Source organism: Poromitra crassiceps, assembly GCF_964638095.1.
Source record: "Poromitra crassiceps genome assembly, chromosome: 6".
NCBI classification, from domain to species: Eukaryota; Metazoa; Chordata; class Actinopteri; order Beryciformes; family Melamphaidae; genus Poromitra; species Poromitra crassiceps.
Genome location: NC_139627.1, coordinates 62,719,823 through 62,746,546, shown reverse-complemented (window position 1 = coordinate 62,746,546; position 26,724 = coordinate 62,719,823). Strand labels below are relative to the sequence as shown.

General features: G+C 44.8%; 1 protein-coding gene across 2 annotated transcripts in view; it reads right to left on the bottom strand.

The window, feature by feature from the left end:
• Positions 1-26,724, bottom strand: part of itprid2 (ITPR interacting domain containing 2) — a 108,794-nt gene that overhangs the window by 33,861 nt on the left and 48,209 nt on the right. For both annotated transcript variants that reach the window (XM_083639327.1, XM_083639328.1), the window contains 5 exons: positions 16,216-16,323; positions 14,421-14,787; positions 10,512-10,710; positions 10,275-10,326; positions 3,998-4,080 (listed from right to left, as the gene is read on the bottom strand). In XM_083639327.1, the coding sequence (XP_083495453.1) occupies positions 3,998-4,080; positions 10,275-10,326; positions 10,512-10,710; positions 14,421-14,787; positions 16,216-16,323 (809 nt within the window). The remainder of the gene's footprint in view (positions 1-3,997; positions 4,081-10,274; positions 10,327-10,511; positions 10,711-14,420; positions 14,788-16,215; positions 16,324-26,724) is intronic.

Below are 26,724 nucleotides of genomic sequence, written 5' to 3'. Positions count from 1 at the left end.
CATTTTCAAGATGGTTGAATAGTAAAATGAGATGTAGCAATTTTAAGATTCCGGCAGTTTGAAAATGACCCCTCCTTCCTGGAAGTGAGATTTCCCTACATTTTTTGTATGTTATTTAAGATGCCCAAAAGTACCAGAATCCATTGAAAAACCTCTTGTATCAATTTATTCAGGGTTAGGTGTTCTTTTTTCATGTGTTGTCTGGCATAATGGGTTAGTTTGATGTAAATTTGCATATTTAAACATAACATTTCAGAAAACTTGTAATACAAAATAAGATTGTCTTATTGTAAGTAATCAACTGGGGAAGTTTCATGATGATATCTATTAGTTATCATTTTTACCCTCTTCACTGGAATTAGCCCCCCCCCTTCCTTGGGATGGTATGATTCAGTTGTATTCCTTGATCAAACCTAGGTTAGAAGCTACAGCTTCTAGTTGGTGTAGTTTGATCAAACCTAGGTTAGAAGCTACAGCTTCTAGTTGGTGTAGTTTGATCAAACCTAGGTTAGAAGCTACAGCTTCTAGTTGGTGTAGTTTGGTCAAAAGAAAATAGTTGCTACATGAAACTGCTCACAAGAAGGTCTGTGGATTATTTTAAGTAACCTGGTCTGGATTTCTGGAAAGAGACATTGCTGTATTTCTTGGCTCTTTGAGTACCTGGTTGAGTGCCATCCAGTTCCATTGTACTGTATTGGAGCGAAGGCAGACATCCCGATATCTCCAAAACTCAGCAACCCGCACAAAACAATCTAGATCAGTGGGTCGCAAACTTGTTTGGCTTCAGTACCTTTCCCTGATTTCTGAATCCAAGTGCCCCTTTACCTGACTATAACATTCTGCTTAGAAAACTGCAAGAGAAAACCATAGCATATGATGCGAGAATGCAGGATAACTCATCTTTTGAAGAATATACAAGTCACATTTAACGTGTTTGTGATTTAAGCCCAAACCATAACCCTAACATTTAACGTTGTAATGAAAATCATCTGGCAACGTGCATTAAATATTGAGTATTTAATGTACAGATCTCTCCTCCAGTGGTCACAGGAACTGACCTCTGGATGTGCCCTGCATCTTAGGGGTGGGGGAACAACCCCCCCAGACTGGTTTCAACTGTTTTGTCAAACGCCGAACACCAGAGTCCTGGACCCTGTAGAGAGGTAACTCAGCTGACCTTTGACTGGGGAGCCCGGTCATGTGGGGCTGATCCCCTCACCTACCCTTGATGAATGACACCAAGGGAGGTGGAAAACAGCCCCAACTTATCCCAATGGACTTGAGGTGACTCCGGGGAACCAGACCGTTTGTTATTACCCATCAGACAGGAGAGAGAGTTATCTAACAGGTCACACAGACACTGACCTTTTCCTGTGGAAACATTTTCTTAAAAGACATGCTCAGAATGTTCATATAAAAACATCTCGCAATGTATGCATATCTATGACTTCATGTTTGGTATCAAACTGCTCAGACATTGTGATTGGAGTTAACAATATGTATTTCATAGGGATGACATGCATTTAACTTGCTCTTGTAAAGGAATGAAGGAATGCAATACTATGACTTTATGTGCTTTCAACCAGAGGTCATAAAACTAATTGACCGTGTCGAAGCGGGAGACAGGATTACTCTAAAACTGTGTTGTCTCATAAGAAATGTACCATAGCATAACCAAATTGACTTTATATTTTGTCAAGATATAAGTGTTGTATGTGTGAAATAAAGAGTCATTTATCTTATAATAAGATAATACTAAGTACAATTAGTATACAACCTGTCCCATAGTACTGAATCTAGTAATTCCTTTGGATTCACCCGATATAAGTGATTAATTAACCTGTGGTTCCCTTAGATATGGTTTGGTTGTGTACACATATATAGGATTTGGTAAAGATACGTGTTCCAGAAATAGTTTTGGTTTGTTCCTTAAATATAAAGATACACCACACATGTTTGATTTCAAAATAATCAGAATAATATGTGGGATGTAATTGTGAATGTGCCATGGGGTCATTTGACGAGATGTTTGAATCGTGTTATAAGTTTTAAGGGAAAAGAGAGCAGAAGCTCTTCCCCATCTGGGCTTGTCTCTGGGAAAACACAGTCATAAATCTCTCGGCCAGCCTGACTCCATCCCTGTGTAACAAGACCAATGCTTGTCTATATCTACTTTGCTATCTTATCTGTTCATCTCTCATTTCCATCTATATTTTGTTTTATCACACCAAGAGTGATGTCAAGAAATATAAATATGCTTGTAAGAGAAATACATAGTTTAGTTGAGTTCTAAACCCATACCCTTATCTGAATGCAATAGGAGGCAGGGCCATGTTGAAAGGGGCGTCTCCCTGCCCCTTTGCTCCTGACAGGAGGAAGTAAAAAGTGTGGCTGGCTGCTCTCTAACAGACTCGAACAGACGAAAGAAGAACTTTGAAACAACAAGGACTTTTTAGAACTCAAGAATTCAAGATGTAGTCCTTACTTTTAGGCCTCAAAAGATGCCATGCTTTTGAAGGCGATGATATGACTACCACCCAGTCAAGAGGCGTGATAGTCTGGCCAATTTTGTATGCAGTCAGTCACTTGACAGCAGAGCAACAGAACACTGATGGACATTAAGCGTCTGATTTGAGGAGCTTTTGGGCTTGATAACCAACCCACTGATATGATTTTTGGATCCCTTGGCCCTGACGGAGGAAAACCGTGTCAGGTCCCATGACCATGAGACCGCTTCCCGAGAACAGGCATGTGGACAACCAAGCTCCATTCAAACAGTATTGACTCGACAAACGGAAGCAAGCGATAGTCTGGAGCTCATCGAACTAAATATAGTGAGATTAGATACCTTTTGTTGCTTTATTTTTGATAGGCGAAGCTTAAATCCATTTTTGATTATCCCTCCTATAATTGCCATTACTAAAGGGCGATCCCCCTTTTTCAACGGGATGAGATCCTCTAACCAAGAGGATCATTAAAAGACAATTGAACCAACAGCCAGCCAGCCTCTGGGACCCCCTCGTCTGCCTGTCCAAGAGCAGACATGCCGCCCGTCGTCGCCATGACAACCCAGGCCGCGTCAGGCCAGAGAGAGGAGTCCGCCGGCTTGATCAGCGATCCCCACGTCAGGCAAAGTGACCACACGTCTTTCTGCTTATTGTGAGAGTGCTGTGAAGATAGAGTAACTTAGAATACTCACCTATTGAATTAGAATATGTATTTAATTAGCTTAGGCTCAAACTAGGCTTTCTAGAGAATCCTTTTGACCTGCTGGTACCTTTTATCAGCAGCTATATTATTCCCTTCCTATTCCTTTCACATTTCTGCTCCTTTCTTACCCCTCTCAATCGAACAAGGTGTTATGTATAATACTGTGATTTTACTATGCTTATATGGTTTAATAAATCTGAGTATATATGAGAGAAGTGGTTTGGGTCTTTTTCCAGAATACAATACTCCAGCGATGCAGAAGTAAAGCGAGAAGGACTTACTGTACACCCTGGTTTATAATGGCTCATATGAATTAAATGAATTATATAGATGAAGCTTTTCTAGTTTAAAGCTATAATCTAAAGCTAGTGGCATCCCTAGGCATTTCCTGAAAGACAGACCATTGTTTCAATGGTGAAAGTATTATTATAAATCATAATTTTTATGTCTATATGGTTCATAATTCATAACGCCATTATTATTGATTAAATTCACTACAACGTGTTTGTGACTTAAGCCCAAACCATAACCCTAACCAAGTGGTTTAACTTGCCTAAACGTAACCAACGTTGTTAAAGTTGTTGTCTAACTTTGGAAAGGCAGCGAGGTTTACAAATGAACGGCCGTTTTGTTTCACATTTAAGTTGGGATAATATCCCACACACACACACACACACACACACACAAACACACACACACACACACACACACACACACACACACACTCTCTCACACACACACTCTCTCACACACACACACACACACACAAACGTACGCGCACACACACCTTGAGGTAGCTGTTAGAGTCGGTGGAAGGATCCTCTGCAAAGCCACTGCTGTCTGACTGCTGACTGACTGTTCTCCACAGGTCTAAGAGACAGACAGAGAGATAGAGAGACAGACATCGAGAAAGAGGGGGGAGAGAGATAGAGAGATAGAGAGACAGACATAGAGAAAGAGGGGAGAGACAGACAGAGAGATAGAGAGACAGACATAGAGAAAGAGGGGAGAGAGACAGACAGAGAGATAGAGAGACAGACATAGAGAAAGAGGGGAGAGAGAGACAGACAGAGAGATAGAGAGACAGACATAGAGAAAGAGGGGAGAGAGAGATAGAGAGATAGAGAGACAGACATAGAGAAAGAGGGGAGAGACAGACAGAGAGATAGAGAGACAGACATAGAGAAAGAGGGGAGAGAGAGACAGACAGAGAGATAGAGAGACAGACATAGAGAAAGAGGGGAGAGAGAGACAGACAGAGAGATAGAGAGACAGACATAGAGAAAGAGGGGAGAGAGAGACAGACAGAGAGATAGAGAGACAGACATAGAGAAAGAGGGGAGAGAGAGACAGACAGAGAGATAGAGACAGACATAGAGAAAGAGGGGAGAGAGAGACAGACAGAGAGATAGAGACAGACATAGAGAAAGAGGGGAGAGAGAGACAGACAGAGAGATAGAGAGACAGACATAGAGAAAGAGGGGAGAGAGAGACAGACAGAGAGATAGAGAGAGAGACAGACATAGAGAAAGAGGGGAGAGAGAGACAGACAGAGAGATAGAGAGACAGACATAGAGAAAGAGGGGAGAGAGAGACAGACAGAGAGATAGAGACAGACATAGAGAAAGATGGGAGAGAGAGACAGACAGAGAGATAGAGAGACAGACATAGAGAAAGAGGGGAGAGAGAGACAGACAGAGAGATAGAGAGACAGACATAGAGAAAGAGGGGAGAGAGAGACAGACAAAGAGATAGAGAGACAGACATAGAGAAAGAGGGGAGAGAGAGATAGAGAGACAGACATAGAGAAAGAGGGGAGAGAGAGACAGACAGAGAGATAGAGAGACAGACATAGAGAAAGAGGGGAGAGAGAGACAGGCAGAGAGATAGAGAGACAGACATAGAGAAAGAGGGGAGAGAGAGACAGACAGAGAGATAGAGAGACAGACATAGAGAAAGAGGGGAGAGAGAGACAGACAGAGAGATAGAGAGACAGACATAGAGAAAGAGGGGGGAGAGAGACAGGCAGAGAGATTGAGAGAGAGAGCCAGAGAGAGAGACAGGGAGAGAGAGACAGACAGAGAGATTGAGAGAGAGAGCCAGAGAGAGAGACAGGGAGAGAGATTGAGCGAGAGAGAGCCAGAGAGAAAGACAGGGAGAGAGAGACAGAGAGAGCGAGAGAGAGACAGAGAGAGACAGGGTGGGGGGGGGGTTATTACTGTGATGGTGTATTTTTGTATATTTTTATAAACCAAATAATTCATAATGTCCATCTGGTTTGAATGTCTGAACTGATCAGTGATCAGTTGTGTGTGTGTGTGTGTGTGTGTGTGTGTGTGTGTGTGTGTGTGTGTGTGTGTGTGTGTGTGTGTTGAATGTCTGAACTGATCAGTGATCAGTTTGTGTGTGTGTGTGTGTGTGTGTGTGTGTGTGTGTGTGTGTGTGTGTGTGTGTGTGTGTGTGTGTGTGTGTGTTTTGAATGTCTGAACTGATCAGTGATCAGTTTGTCCAGAGGAACGCGACGAGCTGCTGATCAACATGTCATTGACTGATGCAGTACCGCATCCACACCAGCTGGGGGCAACACAGCACCAAGCTACCATCACATTTACAATGAGAACTGCAGCAGCAGCTTCTCTGTAACCTGACAGGGACATTTCTACATGCCATAGGAATGTATTGGATATCATTATCATGATATTCTTTCCTCCTATAGACATTTAACTTTAAGACTACTTTATTCTCAGCTATTGGACTGTATTTACAGTATGGATCGACCCTGCACCATTGATTTCTCAATAATTCTCAGCAAATAAAACATTATGAAATATTGATTATTTGCTCAGCATACTTTTTTTTTTTACATGTCCACAGCATGTCCACAAACTGTCACAGAACTGCCTTACTACCTGTCCACTTGACCCGTTACATCCAACCTCCTACAGTCCGTTTCCCCCACAATTATTCCTGCAGTCACACACATCATCAACTCCTCCCTCACTACAGTTGTGTTCCCCACTGCTGGTCAGCCCTCAGCTCTATTGCTGCTAGATCTGTGACACAGTTAACCACCAAATCCTCAGCTCCACACTCACTGAGCTTGGTATCTCAGGATCTGCCCTCTGCTGGTTCAGGTCCTACCTCTCAGGGAGATCTTTCAGAGTGTCTTGGAGGGGGGAAGTGTCCAAAGCCACATGCCACAGGGGTGCCTCAAGGGTCAGTGCTCGGCCCCCTTCTCTTCTCAATCTACACCACCTTACTTGGTGCAATCATCAGGTTTCTCATATCACTGTTATGCTGACGATACCCAGCTCTTCCTATCATTCCTGCCTGCATGACCCCACGGTCTCAGCGTGGATCTCATCATGCCTTGCAGAGATCTCTGCCTGGATGAAAGAATGCCACCTTCAGCTTAACCTCTCTAAAGGTCCTTACACATCAAGAGCGATGCGAATATTCGGCACGAAATTGCGATGCGAGTTTTGACCCACCTGTCAATTATAGCCACAGATGTGTACACGTCGGAAGCGAATTTCTGAAAAATCGACCGTGGTTCGAAAAAATAAACACCGCAATAACACTCAGCGAAACTTCGCCGTTGGTATGCACGGTTGCATTGACTGATATAGGTTCGGAAAATATTATTGATGTGCGAATTAATCGCACGAAAAAAACGTGCTCGGTGTGTAAGGACCTTTAGACTGAGCTCCTTGTCATCCCAGCCAGTCCCTCTATACAACAGCAGATCAATATCAAGCTTGAATCAACCCAACTCGTGCCCACAAAGTCTGCCTGAAACCTGGGTGTCATGATTGATGACCAACTATCCCTCAAGGTCCACGTGGCCTCAATCACTCGATTGTGTCGATATACCCTCAGGAAAATTAGACCCTTCCTGTCTGACTGACAGTCTGAACTTCTAGTTCAGGCTCTTGTGTTTTCACGCATTGACTACTGCAACTCCGTACTGGCCCACAGGCCTCCCTGCATGCACATTCAAGCCTCTGCAGATGATCCAGAACGCGGCGGCACGTCTGGTCTTCAACCAGCCTAAAAGAACACATCACACTGCTGCTCATTTTCCTCCACTGGCTCCCAGTGGCTGCTGCCCGCATCACATTCAAAGCCTTGACACTCGCTTAGAAAACTGCAACAAAAACAGCGCCTGCCTACCTGAACTCCCTCATTCAGGTCTACACCTCCTCCTGCCTACCTGAACTCCCTCATTCAGGTCTACACCCCATCCTGCCTACCTGAACTCCCTCATTCAGGTCTGCACCCCATCCAGCCTACCTGAACTCCCTCATTCAGGTCTGCACCCCATGCAGCCTACCTGAACTCCCTCATTCAGGTCTACACCTCCTCCTGCCTACCTGAACTCCCTCATTCAGGTCTACACCCCCTCCTGCCTACCTGAACTCCCTCATTCAGGTCTACACCCCCTCCTGCCTACCTGAACTCCCTCATTCAGGTCTACACCCCATCCAGCCTACCTGAACTCCCTCATTCAGGTCTACACCCCATCCAGCCTACCTGAACTCCCTCATTCAGGTCTGCACCCCATCCAGCCTACCTGAACTCCCTCATTCAGGTCTACACCTCCTCCTGCCTACCTGAACTCCCTCATTCAGGTCTGCACCCCCTGCTGCCTACCTGAACTCCCTCATTCAGGTCTACACCCCCTCCTGCCTACCTGAACTCCCTCATTCAGGTCTGCACCCCCTCCTGCCTACCTGAACTCCCTCATTCAGGTCTACACCCCCTCCTGCCTACCTGAACTCCCTCATTCAGGTCTACACCCCCTCCTGCCTACCTGAACTCCCTCATTCAGGTCTACACCCCTTCCCGCTCACTATGCTCTGCCAACGAAAGGCTCCTGGCACTTCCACCACTAAAGGGCCCTAAGTCACTAGCTAGACTCTTGTTCTCTGGTGGTGGAACAACTTATCAAACTCCATCTGATCTGCTGAGTCTCTCTCTATCTTTAAAGAAGAGACTCAAGACCCTGCAGCTCTTTCACGAACACCTTCACACTTGATGAGCATGAATGATGAAAGGATGAAAAAGGGATGATAGATGTACATGAATGTTAATTGCATGAATGATGATGAATGAGGGGCAGGAATTATATAGATAAATAAATCCTCTGCACTCTGTGCTGCCTGGTGTGTATATATATATATATATATATATATATATATATATATATATATATATATATATATATATATATATATATATATAAATAAATCCTCTGCACTCTGTGCTGCCTGGTGGCACCTGGGTCCATTCAGACTCAAGCTTGGCCTCATGGCACTTACTCATGTTGTTGTCTTCTGACTAGATCATTGCATGTGTTGTATAAAGCTCAGATGTACATCGCTTTGGATAAAAGCGTCTGCTACGTGAAATTGTAACATTGTGAAATTGTTACATCCCTGTTACACACATGTACCGTAAATTCCGGACTATAAGACGCACCGGTCTATAAGCCGCGGGACCAAAATTGACTATTTTTTTCTTCTATAAGCCGCACCGGTCTATAAGCCGCGGGTGTTTTGATGTTTAATTACCATATGAAAGGGTTCGTGCACAGAGAGGAATGTCGGGAAATAGATGGCTGTTTGGGGAAGCTCCCATTTATTAACATTTCAACAAAACAAAACAAAAGTCAGGTCACTAATCCCCAGACAAAATCACACAACAATAGGCTATATGTGCAGCAAACCTGTAACCAGAGAAGTCAAGTCACTAATCCTCGTCTTCCTCTTCTTCCTGCGTATTGAAACCACCAAAGTCCTCATCTTCAGTGTCGGAAACGAACAGGTTCAGGGTGGCTTCGTCAACCACTCTCCTCTCTCCTTCATTGTCACTCAAAACCAACGAACTCCTCTTCGTCACTGTCGGCATCGAACAGCCTCTGAAGCCTCTGACGGCCCTCAGCGCCAGCTGTGGCGGCTCATCCTCTTCATCCCGCAGCAGTCCAGCGTTTTGGAACCCGTTGGTGATTGTGGATGTTTTCACACTCCTATAATATTCCGTGCTGAGACAGTTCCTCCTGCTGCACCGTCCAACGCCTCACCATTGACTCATCGATGCCCAGGTTACGCGCGGCTGCTCTGTTTCCCTCTTTTAATGCGAGATTGACTGCTTTCAACTTGAAAGCTGCCTCGTGTGAATTTCTGCGTACCTTCCCCATGGTAAGTGAGAGTGTTGCTTCTACTGCTCGTTCTCATGCTGTCGAGAACGAGCAAAGCTTTTTTTTGGTGAAAGAATCCTCCAGGGCGCTTCTTGTTAACAGTCCGAGTGAGTGGCAGGTCGAACGTCAAAGGCACTTCATCCATATTTATGATCTGCTCCGGTTCGATGGAATATTCCTTGATCTTCCTTTGTGTGAATTCGCCGAAGTTTGTGATTTTCTCCTGGTAGTCGGGGGAGGGAGTTGATGGCCGAGTGGCCGTTTGCTTACCGTAATTACCATATGTAAGTGGTCACGCACAGAGGGGATTGTCGGGAAAGAGATGGCTGTTTGAGGAAGCTCCCATTTACCGTATTACCGTAACATTTCAACAAAACAACATAACACAACACCACCGTTGTTTATTTTTACAGTGCACACAGTGTCCGCGGTGTGGTGAAAAGAGGGCAAGAGAGGAAATTAAAACAGAAGTGGATTTATAGTTAGAAAGAGTGCTAAAAAATAGAGATTTTTTTTTTTTTTTTTTTTTTTTTTCTGAAAAAATCCATAGATAAGACGCACCGTTATATAAGCCGCAGGGGCCAAAAAACGGGGAAAAAGCCGCGGCTTATAGTCCGGAATTTACGGTATATATATATATATATATATATATAAGTCTATTAAGTTAAAGGAACACTAAGCCGATTTTCAACCAGCTTTGTATCATTACAAAATCAGTAGTGTATCAGAAAACTATAAGCAGTTTTGCAGACATTCATTTAGTTTGACAGTTATTGAGAGTTCATTTGAGTTAAGTTGTGGACCAGTGATGTCATTTGTGCATTAATGACATCACAGGTTAAGAGTTAAGGTCAGGCAAACTCACCTGTGGCTCTGGAGGTCCTGGCTGGCAGAGCCTCATCTTCATTACTCTGGATCTGAACAACAGACACGGTATTATAATACAACCAAGGACACTTCATACACGCTGCTGGACTCAAGCCTGAGACCTTCCAGTTACAGGCTGATCTCTCTAACCACTAGGCTTCACTGACCCAAAAGAACCCAAAGGAACCCCAGAGAAACCCGGGAGAACCCAGAGGAACCCAGGCGACGGTCGTACCTCCTCCATGTCGAAGGAGTCTGTGTTCTCTGAGCGGACCCTGGCCAGCTGTGGTGGGACCAGGCTGAGAGGAGGAGGTCTCTCTGGGGTGGAGGTCCGGTCTGCGACCACCTGGACTCCCCTCTCCCCTGTCGTCTGATTGGCTGCTGTATGGTCATGCTCTCCATTGGCCGCTGGTCCGGTGTCGCTCTGCTCAGGGCTGTGAGGGAAGGAGAATGTTAGGTTGCAGGTAACAAAATCCATTGTGAAATGTGAAATGATTATTATACATTGTATTCTTCATACTTTTACCATACAGTACTGTATTATACTGAATATTTGGGGCATACACATATTTCTTATTTATTCCTTGTCTCAGGATGCGCTACTGTTGCAATATATCTCTGCAATGAGGGTGTGCAGAATAACTATTTTTCACAGTATTGTTTTTTTATTGTATTTTTACTTAGGTTCTAGTGTTTAATGGTTGGTTGAATAATTTAATATTACTCCCACCTGCTGTTCTTATGTATACCCTTTTATAGGGATGCACCAATTGTGAAATTCTGGGCCGATACCAATGTGTAAAATAAGTATTTTACGATAGTTGATGCTGATTTTTGTTTGTTTTGTTTTTGTTGTTTATTCCCCCTTTTGCGACAGGGAAACAAATAAATCTTCATAATGAACCTACTTCTCACTTGATTTATGACGTCAGCAAACAATCGCTAGTTTCAAGTCTCCTTCAATACAGCACGATGTTCAGTCTCCTTCAATACAGCACAATGTTCAGTCTCCTTCAATACAGCACAATGTTCAGTCTCCTTCAATACAGCACGATGTTCAGTCTCCTTCAATACAGCACAATGTTCAGTCTCCTTCAATACAGCACGATGTTCAGTCTCCTTCAATACAGCACAATGTTCAGTCTCCTTCAATACAGCACGATGTTCAGTCTCCTTCAATACAGCACAATGTTCAGTCTCCTTCAATACAGCACAATGTTCAGTCTCCTTCAATACAGCACGATGTTCAGTCTCCTTCAATACAGCACAATGTTCAGTCTCCTTCAATACAGCACGATGTTCAGTCTCCTTCAATACAGCACAATGTTCAGTCTCCTTCAATACAGCACGATCTTCAGTCTCCTTCAATACAGCACGATCTTCAGTCTCCTTCAATACAGCACAATGTTCAGTCTCCTTCAATACAGCACGATGTTCAGTCTCCTTCAATACAGCACGATGTTCAGTCTCCTTCAATACAGTACGATGTTCAGTCTCCTTCAATACAGCACGATGTTCAGTCTCCTTCAATACAGCACGATCTTCAGTCTCCTTCAATACAGCACGATCTTCAGTCTCCTTCAATACAGCACAATGTTCAGTCTCCTTCAATACAGCACGATGTTCAGTCTCCTTCAATACAGCACGATGTTCAGTCTCCTTCAATACAGTACGATCTTCAGTCTCCTTCAATACAGCACAATGTTCAGTCTCCTTCAATACAGCACGATGTTCAGTCTCCTTCAATACAGCACGATGTTCAGTCTCCTTCAATACAGCACAATGTTCAGTCTCCTTCAATACAGCACGATGTTCAGTCTCCTTCAATACAGCACAATGTTCAGTCTCCTTCAATACAGCACGATGTTCAGTCTCCTTCAATACAGCACAATGTTCAGTCTCCTTCAATACAGCACGATGTTCAGTCTCCTTCAATACAGCACGATGTTCATTTTGTAAATATGGTCTCATATAGTCAAATAGACAATAAAGCAGACTATGCTTTGGCATGCGATTGACAGGTCGCCGGTCACAATAGCAGGCAGCAGTGCGGGTCTGTCTGGCTAAGAAGAAGAAAAAAACAAGATGGTGACGGTCACAATGCCAATCTCCAGGCTTCAAAACAGGAGGCCACAAACCAATGGGTGACATCACGGAGGCCACATCTAGGGGTCTCACAGGTGAGTCTATCAAAACCACTACTCAACACTATGCAATAATAATAAGAAAATAAAAAAAGATTTGTTTGAACATGATGCCATGTTGGCGATCGGATCGTATATTGCCAACTCAATGGCTGAAATGACGATTGTTTGTCCCTAGCCAATGTTGATTGCCCCCCCAACCCCCACCGTGTGTGTGTGTGTGTGTCCACTCAACCACAATGCCAGTAATTCTGTCAGTTTTCTGCCAGCTAGTTAAATCCAACACACACATGTTGTTGGGTCAGGATCGTAACGTTAACATTATTTGTTTTGCACCTTAAATGAGAATTTCGTTTTTTTTTAACCTGGACCCATCTCCTGGCAATAATTATGATTTGGCCACTCACCCAGCGATCTCCGCGGCGTTTCTGGCCGTCCTAGCATTGTTTTGAGATCAATAACGTCCAAGTCAGTTGTAAAATGGAGCTGATTTGGGGCCAAGTGTGAGCCTGTCTTTCCTGCATCTAAATAGCTATTTTTATTCCCGTTTTCGCCAAATATCATCATAATCTGATCCCTCAAGAACCACCAGAGTGATATTTCGCCAAAGGCTGTTTCCTGGAGTCGCACAGGGATCAAATTACCTCAAACGTGATCTCGGTCACCAAGTCTTGTGAAGTCCCGCGATACTTTCCTGCCGACTGGCCAAGTACAGGTAGGACGCTTTGCGGTGGTGGTTTTAGCGTAACCTATGTGGGGTTTGGCATAACCTTCGTTATTTCGAATCCCACATAGGTTGTGGCGCCAGGAACAAGAAGAGTTGCGATCGGGACCAGCGACTTTTGAGCCCATGCAGCGGTGGAGAAGCGAGGCGATCTGGACGGGTGGAGGAGCGGAGGGAGCGATGAGAAGTTTGGAACTTGACCATAGATTGCAGATACGAAGGGGCTGACATGTGAACTGCCCTGTAGGCCAGTACCAGTGTCTTGAATTTGATGCGACCCAAGATGGGAAGCCAGTGGAGGTCCCGGAAGAGGGGAGTGCCATGAGAGAATTTGGGTTGGTTGAATACCAAACGGGCTGCAGCGTTCTGAATGAGCTGAAGCGGTCGGATCAGATGGCTGCGACAGGTAGCCCAGCCAGAAGAACATTGCAGTAGTCCAGGCGGGAGATGACAAGTGCCTGGACCAGGAGTTGTGTCGCTTCCCTTGTGAGAAACGGACGGATTTTGCGGATGTTGTACAGGGAGAACCTACAGGAGCGAGCAGTTGCTGCGATGTAGGCTGAGTTGGACAGCTGGTTGTCAAGGATCACTCCAAGGTTCTTGAGAGGGAAACACAGTAGTGGAGATGGAAAGGTCGGTGAGGGGACAGTCTTTCCCAGGGAGGAAGAGTAGCTCTGTCTTACCAAGCTTCAGTCGCCTGTGCTGTAGTAGCAGCCTATCCAAGCCTGCTGGTCTCTTATGACATGTAGAGCTCAACTAATTAACCCTGACCCCCCCCCCCCACCCCGTCAACGACGATGCCGTTGTCCGTCGCAATGTTTCACTGTGGAACCATCGCGATGGCTGTTTGGTTGACATCGCACAACCCTAAGATCAACACAATTGAATGTATTTGGAGAGGGAAAGACTCCTGTCTATGTTGTTACTGCAGTCAACCAGGTACTATCTCCAGCTCAGACAAGCTGCTGGGGTTTAGCGGCTCATTTGTAAACACCTCTGAGAGCCAATCAGGACTCTGCTATTTCACATACCCCCAGGGTGGTCCCGCCTACATTAGTTAACCCTTTACTGGCTGTTTTTGAGACCTCTTGAATGACAATTGATCATTTTTATTGGGTGAAAAAAATTATATATCTCCTGCGACTTGTTGACTAGTCGATTAGTCAACTACTATTTGGGAGTAGTCGATGACTACTAAAATGCAGTAGTCATGAATATCCTGTCTGTCTGCCTGTCTGCCTGTCTGTCTGGCTGTCTGGCTGTCTGGCTGCCGTACCTGTCGTTCGTCAGCCTGTCTGTCTCTCCGTCCCCGTTGGTTTCCTCGGTAACTGTTGCCAGGGAGCGGCCGTCTTGCTTGTAAAGTGCTTTCTGATTGGCCGACTCGCCCTGCTGGTCGGGGTCAGTACTGCAGCTATCCTGTTCTGGACCGGTGTGTGTGTGACCGTTAGTGTGTGTGTGTTCAGAGTGTGTGTGATTGGCAGAGTGTGTGTGGTTGGCAGTGTGTGGGTGTGTCTCAGGTGACTCGGCAGCGCCCCCCAGCAGGTTGTGCTTGGTAATGGTTTTCTTCAGGAACTTGGCAGCGTTTAAAGCCGAGCTGTTCCTCTTCACAGGAGAGGGCGACGCCTCCCCCTCTTCTCCTCCTCCTATAGGAGCAAAACAACAAAACAATTGATCAACAATCAACCACAGATTTAACATTAGAAACTGATGTTAACAGTGGCTGGTAGGGATGGGCATTTGAAGAAATGTCCGTAATCGATCATCGGGGAAAATTAACAATCAATTATCAATTAACATTTTTTTTCATATACCGGTATATATAAAAAATGCCTATGGCAGAAAAGAATAAATAAAGCGTTTTTCCTTCAATTAAATGTTTATTCCAAGAACTTATAGTCCAACAAAAATCCTTAAATCCTTAAACAAGACAGTTTGTTAAACAAACAAGACAGTCAAATAATCCACGCTGTTGTTTGATGCCATGTGAATGTGGGGTAATATGCGGTTGGGTTTTGTTGTTATATAATCTCACTTCCATGGTGATAGACAGCTTCAAGTCCGGCTGAAGCGGCATTGCAAAAGTATCTTGTGTATATACCAGGCATGTTTCAACAGTCTACGTTACAAACACAATGTCATGTAAATCCAGGTTACAATGCATGGCTGGCTCACTACGCCCAGCCCCAGCAGGGAACCGGCTTGCACTTACCCCCGCCGCTTCTCGACTGGGCCAGGACCCGAGGCTGCCGCATAGTAAGTAATAGCCATATTCCTGCAATGCGAGTTACGATGCGCCAATTACATGGCCTATGTATCTACAACAACCAACTATATTGACACTTTGTTTGTAATGCTTGCATACGTATTTGCACATATTTTAAAACTTTTCTGGTGGGCTGAGAATCGCATCTACCTCCATGCTTTCTTTCTATTTCTACAGCAGCCTGTAGCCAGCTGAGTATTCAGTTTTCTCTCTCTCCTAAGCAACCGCTGACAGGGACCGATGGCGTAATCTCATCAAAAGCGCGACTCTTCACCCCAGAAGAAAACGGACCTAAGTAAGTAAGTCGTAAGCAACCATTAAAATTGCACCCCCTTTTGGTAAGATGTCTAATTTGTCCAAGTAACGTTAGTGAAATTCATTCATTCAACATTTATTTGATACGGAAATTAGATCAATCAAATTCCTCCTTGATCGACAAAATCATTAACGATCAATTATCGATCATGGCTTAATTGTGCCCATCCCTAGTTGGGGGTACAGACATGTACCACGAAAACACATATCCACATTCACACCCTGCCGGGAGGTTACCATGGTTACCATGCAGTGTATACAGCTTTTCGTGACTTTTTGCCTCTTTGCAAAAACTGGCTTTTCGGGGCATCTTATACTTCCGGCGGCCACCAGGTGGCGCTTGGGCACAGTTGGGTCTCGCTGGACGGCCAGAAATTTGGGGCACCTTTGGCCTTTAGGGATCGCATTGGACAGTTTAGGTCACGCTTTGGATCTCCAAGAAATTCTTACCCAGTTGGTCCGGTCCCATCGAGTGTGAGTTTCTCTTATTTACCTTGGTCCCTGGAGCTGATGCGCTGGACAGGCTGACCGGACACCTGGCTGTACAGCTGGAAGAACTCATTAGCTACTGAAGTTAACACCTCTATCTGACGGAAACGACCTGGGAGAGAGACATACACACACAGCACAGAGAAAGAGAGAGAGAGAGTATGTTAATACCTCTATCTAACAGAAATGACCTGGGAGAGAGACATACACAAACAGAGAGAGAGAGAGGGACATGTAGATAATTTTGTCTTTTGACTCAGGCTAAAGCACGTCTATTTCTACAGAAATAAAAGCAGTTTTTCCACACTCGGCTGTTTTCAGATACTGCTTTGTGTCTACAATATGTATATGTTATACACAGACACTGGTTTGAGATGCATCACTGCTGATGCTCATAGCTACACACATATGTATATGTTAAGCTAATAAGCTTTCTTTCCTCCTTGGTTTTAGCTAGAAGCTAAAACTTTTTAGCCTGACTCCACCAGACGGGGGCGGCATTGTTCCACAAATTCACAATCCACCTCAGTCTGGCCCTGGCCTCAGAGAGGCATTCAAACCGGCCGCCACCCAGGCTAGCTGCTAGCAGCTAGCTGTAGGCTAGTGAATGGCTAGCAGTAGCCATTCACGCAAGTCACACAAACACAAAGCCCTTCTCACCACAGCCCAGTAAACATGCAATCTGTTAAACCATCATTTTTGTTCCAAATAGAAATAAATCATAACGTTAATCAAAATGCCACTGAAATATTAGCTAATCAACACAGAACTGCAAAGATCAGTGTGATGTATTGTCCCTACTGCTAGCTGAAGTGTATTCTGCTATGATTGGAATGTTTGCTGCTGTTTAATAAACCACGTTAACTCACGTTGGTGTCCGAGTGACATATTATGTTATACAGGCGAGATTAAAGATCTCAGGATAACAGGATGTTACTCGAGAAATTGGTTTATCGATAGAACATAGCTTAAGATTTTGCACTTGTACTTTCTTTAGATAGGGGGTAAACAAACTAACGGCATGGGAGCCAATTATACTAGATTATATCCAAATGCTGCATGGTGTAACCTAAAGGGTGATTTTCCTCTTCTCCGTTGACGTCCTCTGGGCTCCAGGCAGCTCCCTTTCGCAGATTCATCTCTGACATAAACATCTTTATGAATTTACATCATCTTATCATTTTACCCAATCGTGCCTCAAGACCAGCAGATTATGTAACAACAACACCACACGGCCGTCTTTTCTCCGTTTAGTTTATTATCACAAAAGTAAGCAAATAACATTCTCCAGTCATGCGTAAACATCTACCATTCCACTGACAGATATGCTAAAATTCACCAGTCCTTAATGCTAAATAGTAGCGTTAAATCATTATATTGTATCAAAGTATTTGGTTGTTATTGATTGTTTTGGTTGTTATTGAGCGAGCTACTGTAACTTGTCCCAATTTACCCCCGGAGATCATTAAAGTCTTTCTGATTCTGATTCTGATTGCCATGATCATAAAGGCTAGAGAGCGTTGCGTCTCCATGACGTTAGCCGTCCAGGCCAGACCAGGGTGCGTGCCACTCGGTGTCATATCGTGTCATCAGTTCCCTGAAGAAACGAACAACGATATGTGTTAGTCATGAATCGCTGTTAACGTTAACATCAAATCAATAATCATCAGACGTAGCACCCCAACCTCCAAATGTTGCTAACGTTAGCGTAACATCAGTTAATCCAATCAGTTACATTTAACGTGCAAAATGGCCTACCTGCACTTCATCCTCAGTCAGACATCTGCAGTAATTCTTCTTTCTTTTGGCAAATTGAATAGTCAATGGTTGCACCCAATATTCACCTTACAAAAACAGCTAAAAATCTGCGACCTCCATGCTAACTAATTAGCAATTGTAGTCCTAGCCGTTCGTGTTTACCAGGCGAGGCTACGTCATGAAGGCAAGTCGATCTGATTGGTTGGCGTTGGCACGCCCAGACGGTGACAGACAGACGGTTCATCCAATCACCTGCCAAGTAGCTTGAAAAAAGTGACCGCCCTCTTCAGCAGGGTAGCTTGACCAAATCCAGATGGATGTCGTTTGTGAAACAGAATGTGAAGCAAACTCATCAATCTGGCAGCGTCAGGTTAAAAACTTTTAGCTTTGCAATAGCGTTTTTTTTATAGTTGCTAGGCAACAGTGACATGGATCCTCAAGAGCGGGAAAAAGTAGAACTGACAACACTGAAATGATTCACCGTCTTTATTGCATGGCCTTGTTGAATAGTCTATTCTGATTGGTCGATCACTGCAAAAAAAAGTCAGCTAGCGGTCTGTAAAAATGGTGAGGTACCGCCTCCAAACACCTCTCTTCATTAGAAACAACTCAGACCAATCCAGGTATGTTGTTTCTAACCGGCTGGTGTGTTAGCAGCATGCCCTAGCTAACGCTAGTTAGCGAGTGTAACATTAGCATACTTGTTCCCAGGTGTGTCAACTGCAAAGCCCCGCCAAGAAGGGGTCCTGATCATCCTGTCAGGGTTCATTTTCCAATAATAACCGTCTGGCTTTACATGATCCCTAACATAATGCATACAGTCAAAATGACCCTTACGGGGATTCAAGGTAGAAATACTCAGAACTTGTAATAAAACAACAATGCTAGAATAAAATATACAGACATTTAGGAAAAGTGAGGGTCCTATAGTTGCGTGGGGTTTATTTCAAAATGGTTGCATTGACCATTCTAGTAATGTGTAATGCCGTGCATCAGCCAGAAAAAAATACTACTGTTTTCTCATAGCAGAGCACCTGGGATCTGTTTTTTCTCACTGATCTCAGAATCAGAATCAGAATCAGATATCATTTATTCACCATTATGTTAAGTAACATATAGGAACTTGTTTTGGCATTAAAGTGCTTAAACTTTTTTCACATAAAAGGGACAGTGCAAAATGAGGCAAATACAGTGGAACAACAGGACAAGAAAGTGCAATATTTGGTGATCATACAGGTATGGGCAGTGCAAATATTTGGATAAGGGTTCAGGCCCGAGGCAGCTCCCCTTAGGGGGGGGGGGGAACCGGGGGATACCTGACTGGTTTACGAGACGTGCTGCTGAGGGGAAGAAGCTGAGTCTGTGACGTTTTTTTAGAGTCACTGGCAGGCGTAGCCGCCTACCGTGAGGAAGCATGGAAAAGAGGGCGTGACCCGGGTGGGATGGGTCAGCCATAATCTTTCTGGCCCTCTTCAAGGCCCTGGTGTCATGTAGGGACTCGAGAGAGGGGAGGGGGCAGCCGATCACCTTCTCCGCTGATCGAATCACGCGCTGCAGCTTGGTCTTGTCCTTGACCGTAGCCGCAGGGAACCAGGTGATGATGGAGAAGGTGAGAATGGACTCAATGATGGAGGTGTAAAACTGAGTCAGCATAGACCTCGGCAGCCGGAACTTTTTTAGCTGCCGCAGGAAGTACATCCTCTTCCGGGCCTTCTTCATGAGAGCATCGATGTTCAGCTCCCACTTCAGGTCCCGGGAGATCGTCATGCCAAGGAAGCGGCAAGACTCAACAGAGGCCACTGGGGTGCCTCCCAAGTTGAGCGGGTGGGGAGGGGCTGCCTTCCGCCTGAAGTCAACTACCATCTCCACTGTTTTGAGAGCATTGAGGGCCAGGTTGTTGTCTTTACACCAGCTCTCTAGCCGCGTGATCTCCCTCCTGTAGGCGGACTCATCCCCATTGGAGATGAGGCCTACCAAGGTGGTATCGTCTGCAAACTTCAGGAGCTTGACCGACGAGTGGAGGGAGATGCAGCTGTTGGTGTACGGGGAGAATAGTAGGGCAGACAGAACGCAGCCCTGCGGGGAGCCAGTGCTGATGAACTTTAAAAGGGAGATGAATTTCCCTAGCAAGTCTAAATACACCACCATCCAATGACAAACTCTCTGTCCTCTAGGGTTGGCGCGATGGACGATGGCATCGACCATCGTGATTGTTCCGACACCCATCGACCTCTGAGCCTTCTACATCGGACCATCGTGATTAATTAACTGTTCTAAAATTTAAATTCTACAGATTTAATAATAAAAAGGCCAACTGCACTCACCCGCGACGCGCGGGTGGAATTAAACCAGAGTTCAGAGTGGTCCGAGAGGAGAGGAGGGGAGAATATAGCAGAAGTTGGCTGTATTGTGTATTGTGGTGCCGGGCCGGGCAGCCAAACAGCACCGCAACGACTTCATAAATCATTAATAACCCCCCCCCCTAATAATAGCCATATAAGACAATTAAAAATGTTACACACACCCCCCACACCCCCCTCCCCGTCCATCGTGATGGTTCAGTGTGGAACCATCGTGATGGTTATTTGGCTGACATTGCACAACCCTACTCTCTCTGCCTTTCTCATAAACTTCTTTCTAATTTTCTTTTTTGTGTTCCCCAGGGCTCAATCCTAGGTCTGTTACTCTTCTATAATAATATGCTATGCTTCTGATTGGAGAAATTACTATGTTACTGCACACTGCAGATCTCTCTCTGGGTCTGGGACACTGCTCGCTGTGTTGTGCCGGAATCCTCCAATCTGTAATGATTTTAGCAATCAGGCGCGCCCACCCAACCTGACACTATTGACTTTTGAAAATGAACCGCTCTCTCATTGGTGCTACAACCTGTCAGTCATTCAATTGTTCCCCCCTCAAAACAACAGTGGGGGCTCCAAAGTGGCACAGAGTATTATGTAGTATGCAGAGAGACTACTCAATGACAAGCAAAAAAAAGCCTGTGTGTTTGTGTGTATGTTTGTGTGTGTGTGTGTGTGTGTGTGTGTGTGTGTGTGTGTGTGTAGGTATGTTTGTGTGTGTGTGTGTGTGTGTGTGTGTGTGTGTGTGTGTGTATGTTTGTGTGTGTGTGTGTGTGTGTGTGTGTGTGTGTGTGTGTGTGTATGTGTGTGTGTGTGTGTGTGTGTGTGTGTGTGTGTGTGTGTGTGGGTGTGTGTGTGTGTGTGTGTGTGTGTGTGTGTGTGTGTATGTTTGTGTGTGTGTGTGTGTGTGTGTGTGTGTGTATGTGTGTGTGTGTGTGTTTGTGTGTGTGTAGGTATGTTTGTGTGTGTGTGTGTGTGTGTGTGTGTGTGTGTGTGTGTGTGTGTGTGTGTGTGTGTGTGTGTGTGTGTGTGTGTGTGTGTGTGCGTGCGTGCGTGCGTGTTTCCTGCCAAGTGCTGCTCAGCAGTATTGATAATCCTAAAACAGGAAGTGAGGAATATGAGAAAATGACACATACTCTGTTTCTCTGTGTCTCTCTCCCTCTCTCTGTCGCTCTCTCTCTCTCTGACTGTCTCTCTCTATCCCAAGAGAATATCTTTTACTGAGAAAACAGTGCTTACATAACAAACAGCAACACACCCACACCCGCACAGACACACACACACACACACACACACACACACACACACACACACACACACACACACACACACACACACACACACACACACACACACACACACACACACACACGATCTAGGGAACCATTGGCATGGTCTAAGAATGTTGTGGAAAAGTCTCCAGGAGCCACAGTCAGACTGAGCCTGTTAAAGGGACAGTTCACCCTAAAGTGAACAGTCAATTTGTTTGAAAGGTGTAGTGTGGAATACTTGGCAACATGATCCAAACCAATTAATAGGGGGCAGTATTTCACCTCCGACCACCTCAGTGGGAAGACAATGCACTGCACTTTACTTTGAGCAAGACTGAGAATTCAAATTAGCCTGAAAGCTACTAGCAGGCTGGACTACATTCAGGGCTAGCTCGTGCTTTGGGAGAGGAAGCTGCAGAAATGATACTGAAAGCTGTAGTTCCATGAATAGCCACTTGAGGCTGGCTCCAAAAGGGAGTCGTTCCCTGTTCACCCCCATGTTAGAATGCCTGACTTTACAACAGGATTAAACATGTTTACAGTCTGGTTCAAAACATGGTTTTGGGCTGTATCCACCTTATTTTTGAATGCCCCACTGTGAAAAAATTGAGGGTACAAGGTCCAGTTTAACGTGACTTATTGTTGCAGCTTGCCATTTCCTTTGTTATACTCGGCTGCAGACCCAAATTATAAACCGGAAACTGGAGTAGGTTATAAAAGTTATGAATATAGTCACGTTATAAACAACTAACCAACGTTGGAAACATCGATATGGTTAAAAGTTAAAACAATTTGGTCATTCAGTGGCATTTTACTGCCATGTAAAGTAACTATTACGCTAGCCGCTAGCATTAGCCACAGTAGCCGACTACCCACAATGCATTACGTTATCCCAGCGCCCGAACAACACGGCTGTAGAGCAGAATGGCTCTGCTGTAAAATCCTCATAGACGTTTTTTTTGTCAAGTTAAAACAGTACACCGGAAGCGGAAGAAGCACCCATCAGGCATCATGGCAGCTAGAAATAAAGTGGATAGCTAATTAAACTTTTCATAACAACTGTACGGGAGGTAATTTTTTATATAACTCACCTGTTTAGAGTAAAATAGATGATAGAAAAGACAGCTCGCTGATCACGATCAATAGCAGGCGGAGCTGCGGCTCTGGGAAACCTGTTCCATCAGCTGAATGTAAGTTCACTCTTAAGTTAGGGTGTAAAGTCTACACTAACTGATACGCTGAAACTAGTTAGTTTGATGCTAAAATTGCTGTTTAATTCACTAAGGAGACATAAGGTACATCTTAACTAGTAGAGTGTAAAGTCCAGACTAACCAAAATATTCTATGTTTTCACTTTCTGTGGCCAATCAGTGAAAAGCACGGTGGAAATGGTGTTTATTACCGTTGTCAAAGTAAGTGGGATTCTAACTTCATCTTCTTCTCTCATGTTGGACTGAGGGCAGACTGGATGCTACACTGACTCACTATCGCCTCTTGAGGCGAAATGGTATTACAGGACAGGGCGGGCTGGGGCTAGCTGGTTAGCATGCTAATAGAGAGCCCCAGGAACGAGTTCGGAAATCATCGATGCTAACACTCCTGGTTCTTCACTGTTTTCGCCTATGGGATTTTTGAATGGGTTTTTGGCGCGATGCTTCTAATAAGGTCTCTGGGCAACGCAAGCTTAATCAAACGCGAACCAGTGTTCAGTAGGATAATCTTCACACATGAGGACCACTTTCATGAGTTTTTAAGCTTTTACGTGCCGTTAAAAGGGCAGCTAGCTAGTAAACGGCTAAATGAGACTACACTGTTGAGTCGACGGGGATATTATACGTCAATAACGTCATCACTTCAAAGGACGAACACGGAAATTCTCTTTCCCTCACCTGGTTCAGCCCGGGGTAATCAGTGCACAGCAGCGCACACATCAACAACAGTCCAGGTTGAGTGGTTGACGTGACGGGGAAGCCTATGCGACAGTGTGTAGTTCTGGATTAGCTTAGCACAAGCCTTTTTACTTCTAGGGCTCGCATTTATGCTTCAAAACTCATGAAAGTGGTCCTCCTCTCATGTGTGAAGATTATCCGGCTGAACACTGGTTCGCGTTTGATTAAGCTTGCGTTGCCCAGAGACCTTATTTGAAGCATCGCGGCAAAAACCGATTCAAAAATCCCATAGGCAGAAAGAGTGAAGAACCAGGAAGTCCGGGACTTCCGCGTTCCGACTACAAAAATACGTCAAACTTGGCAGAAAGGTTGGTCATGGGCCAACTTAGAACTGATTACCTTTCCACGTCCACTGGCCAAAAGGGGGCGTGGTAATGGGCCAAAAGGGGGCGTGGTAATGGGCATGTTCAATCACAAAAAGCGCCTAACTTCCAAACGGATTCACGTAACACCATGAAACATTGCAAAGGTTGGTCATGGGCCAAGGACGAACTGATTAACTTTACATGCCCACTGGTCAGAAGGAGGCATGGCAATGGTGGTAGCCAATCATAAAAAGGCGCCTGAGGCATGCAGTCTAACGAGTGCCCTCTAGTTTCAGAAAATATCTCTGCTACAAAATACGTAAATGTCAAAACCATTTTAGTTCATTTTTCAACCTTTTTAAAGTAAAAGTCTAGTGAATTCGTATACATTGCACCTTTAAAATCAAGAGACACAATGATTTATTTTGATCGAATCGTCTGTCGATTAGATGGTGATCGGTTGCTATAGTAGCAGTGATGTCACGGCGAGGGGCATGTGTGTGCGTGCGTGTGTGTGTGTGCATAGACGGATTAAGACATCATGGTGCCGCTGGGCAACAGTGACTCAGAAGTGCCCTTCCCCCCGCGCAGCACACAAATTGGTGCTTGAGTATTTTGTGTCTAAATCATAAGAAAGTGATCTATAGGCTATATAGGCTTATGCTATAATCTATTCAGCCAAGCAAGCATATTTAATCAGAAAACAACACAACAACAAATTGGTTGCTGGGGGGGGGGGGGGGGGGGCGGGGGGGATGGTCGTCGCACATTTTCTTTATACCCAGTTGCTTGGTGCCCTTGCCACTTGACGCCCCTGGGCAAATGCCCATTTGCCCATATGGTGAATCCGTCCATGTGTGTGTGTTCCGTCCATGTGTGTGTGTGTGTGTGTGTGTGTGTGTGTGTGTGTGTGTGTGTGTGTAGGCTGGGACAAACACCTCTTTGTCCTTGCTAGTTTACTTGTTAGCAGGCAGCTGGCAGAACACACACACAAATCACACACACACAAATCACACACACACATACACACAGGCAGTTGAAATGCATCACCTGCATGGATGAAACGCGCTCACACACAGCTGATAGGAGTGTGGTGTGTGTGTGAGAGAGAGCGAGAGAGAGAGAGTGAGAGAGATTGTCTGCGTGTGTGTGTGTGAGAGAGAGAGAGAGAGAGAGTGGGAGAGAGAGTGTCTGCGTGTGTGTGTGTGAGAGAGCGAGAGAGAGAGTGTCTGCGTGTGTGTGTGTGCGTGTGTGTGTGTGTGTGTGTGTGTGTGTGTGTGTGTGTAAAGCCCCAGACACACCAACCCGGCATCAACTGAACCTGAACACACCACAAAGCAGTGTGTATTCCTGTGTGTGTATTAGGGCTGTCACTTTTCATTCGAAATTCGAATGCAACTTCGAATGTGGGGGAAGGGGTTCGTTTTCGAAATGTAATTTGAATGTTCGATTTTTTTTTTTTTTTTTTTTTTTTTTTTTTATGAACCAAAATTAACCAACTGCTGCTTGCTGGTAATGTTAATCCCATGTCAGAAAAAGTCTCCAGATTTGTCGCGTTAGTCTCTTCTGAGAAAGATTGTCTCCAGGGTCTGAAAAGTTGTCTCGAGTTGGATGCAGCCAAGTTTGTGAGGCAGTGTTGTGACTGTGAGCGTCCAAGCTAACACGTCGGGCTGATGCCCGGTGGCCTGCAGTGGGTTGCACCAGCTGTGCGTAAGTTGAAACGTAAGCTAGTTTGAACGTAAAGTCTCACTAAGTCCGAGTTTACGCACTACTAAAAATATTTGGGTTGCACCAAGTGAAATAGTTACAACGTAGGCATAAGTTAGAACTTAAAATTTACACCTACGTCTTACTAGGTGTAAAGTCCTCCGTAAAATAGCAGTTGGCACGGATTGCAACTTGGCACCGTGGCGCATCGTTGTTTTGCGTCCGCAACGCGCTCTCCGTGATAAATTACACCCTTTGATATTTATGACTCACGCTTTTGTTTCCCACAAGCTGCAGCACTGCATACAAATTAAAATAACCGCAACAATTTAGTGAGGCAGGATGGTGGTATAGCCTACAATACTGATGAAGAGCTCACAGATAAACGTTAACAGTAATATGAACCTAAACGAACGTTACTCAATAACGTTCTCATTTGATTAGTGTTGATGAAATATGAAAGCACTAATTTGCGGTGGGCAACATGTCCTGTTTTCACTCCACTTAAACAACCGTAAATAAACACCGTTTACACCGTGCTTTTCACTGATTGGTCACAGATACTGTACACGTCATTGTCTGCGACACTATTTTGGTTAGTATGGACTTTAGGGTCTACTAGTTAAGATGGTTGCCGAGGCGCCCGGTGTGCCCTGTCCACCTCTGGTGGTTTCTCGCCTTCCTTCAGGTCCAGGATGTAACACAGGATTTTGCCACGAAAGCGTCCATGTCACCAATCTCAGCTCCCTCTTTTACATTGATCAGGCGAATGTTATTTCTTTTACTCCTGCTGATTAAGTCATCAACCTGCGTGTGCAGGGTTTCGATTTGTTTTTGCATTTTATCCACTTTCGGACTCACTGTGTTGTTTTTGTCCTCCAGTGCGCTGATGCGCTTTTCCGCATTAGAAACTCTGTTCACGGTTGCCTTCTTTTCTTTAGTGATTGAGTGGATGGACTTCTGCACGTTTTCAAACTTGTTTTCAAGCTGCTCAAACCTCTGAGCGATGTCGGACTTAATCGATAGTGTTTCACGGAGTAAAAGTTTAGCCCAAGCCGTGTATCTCCAGCCTCCAGCAGGTGAGTCATTTCCTCATTCATGGCGGTGATTGCTTCGTCTTTTTCTTTCTGCTTACCTGTGTTGTGTTATGTTATGTTATGTTG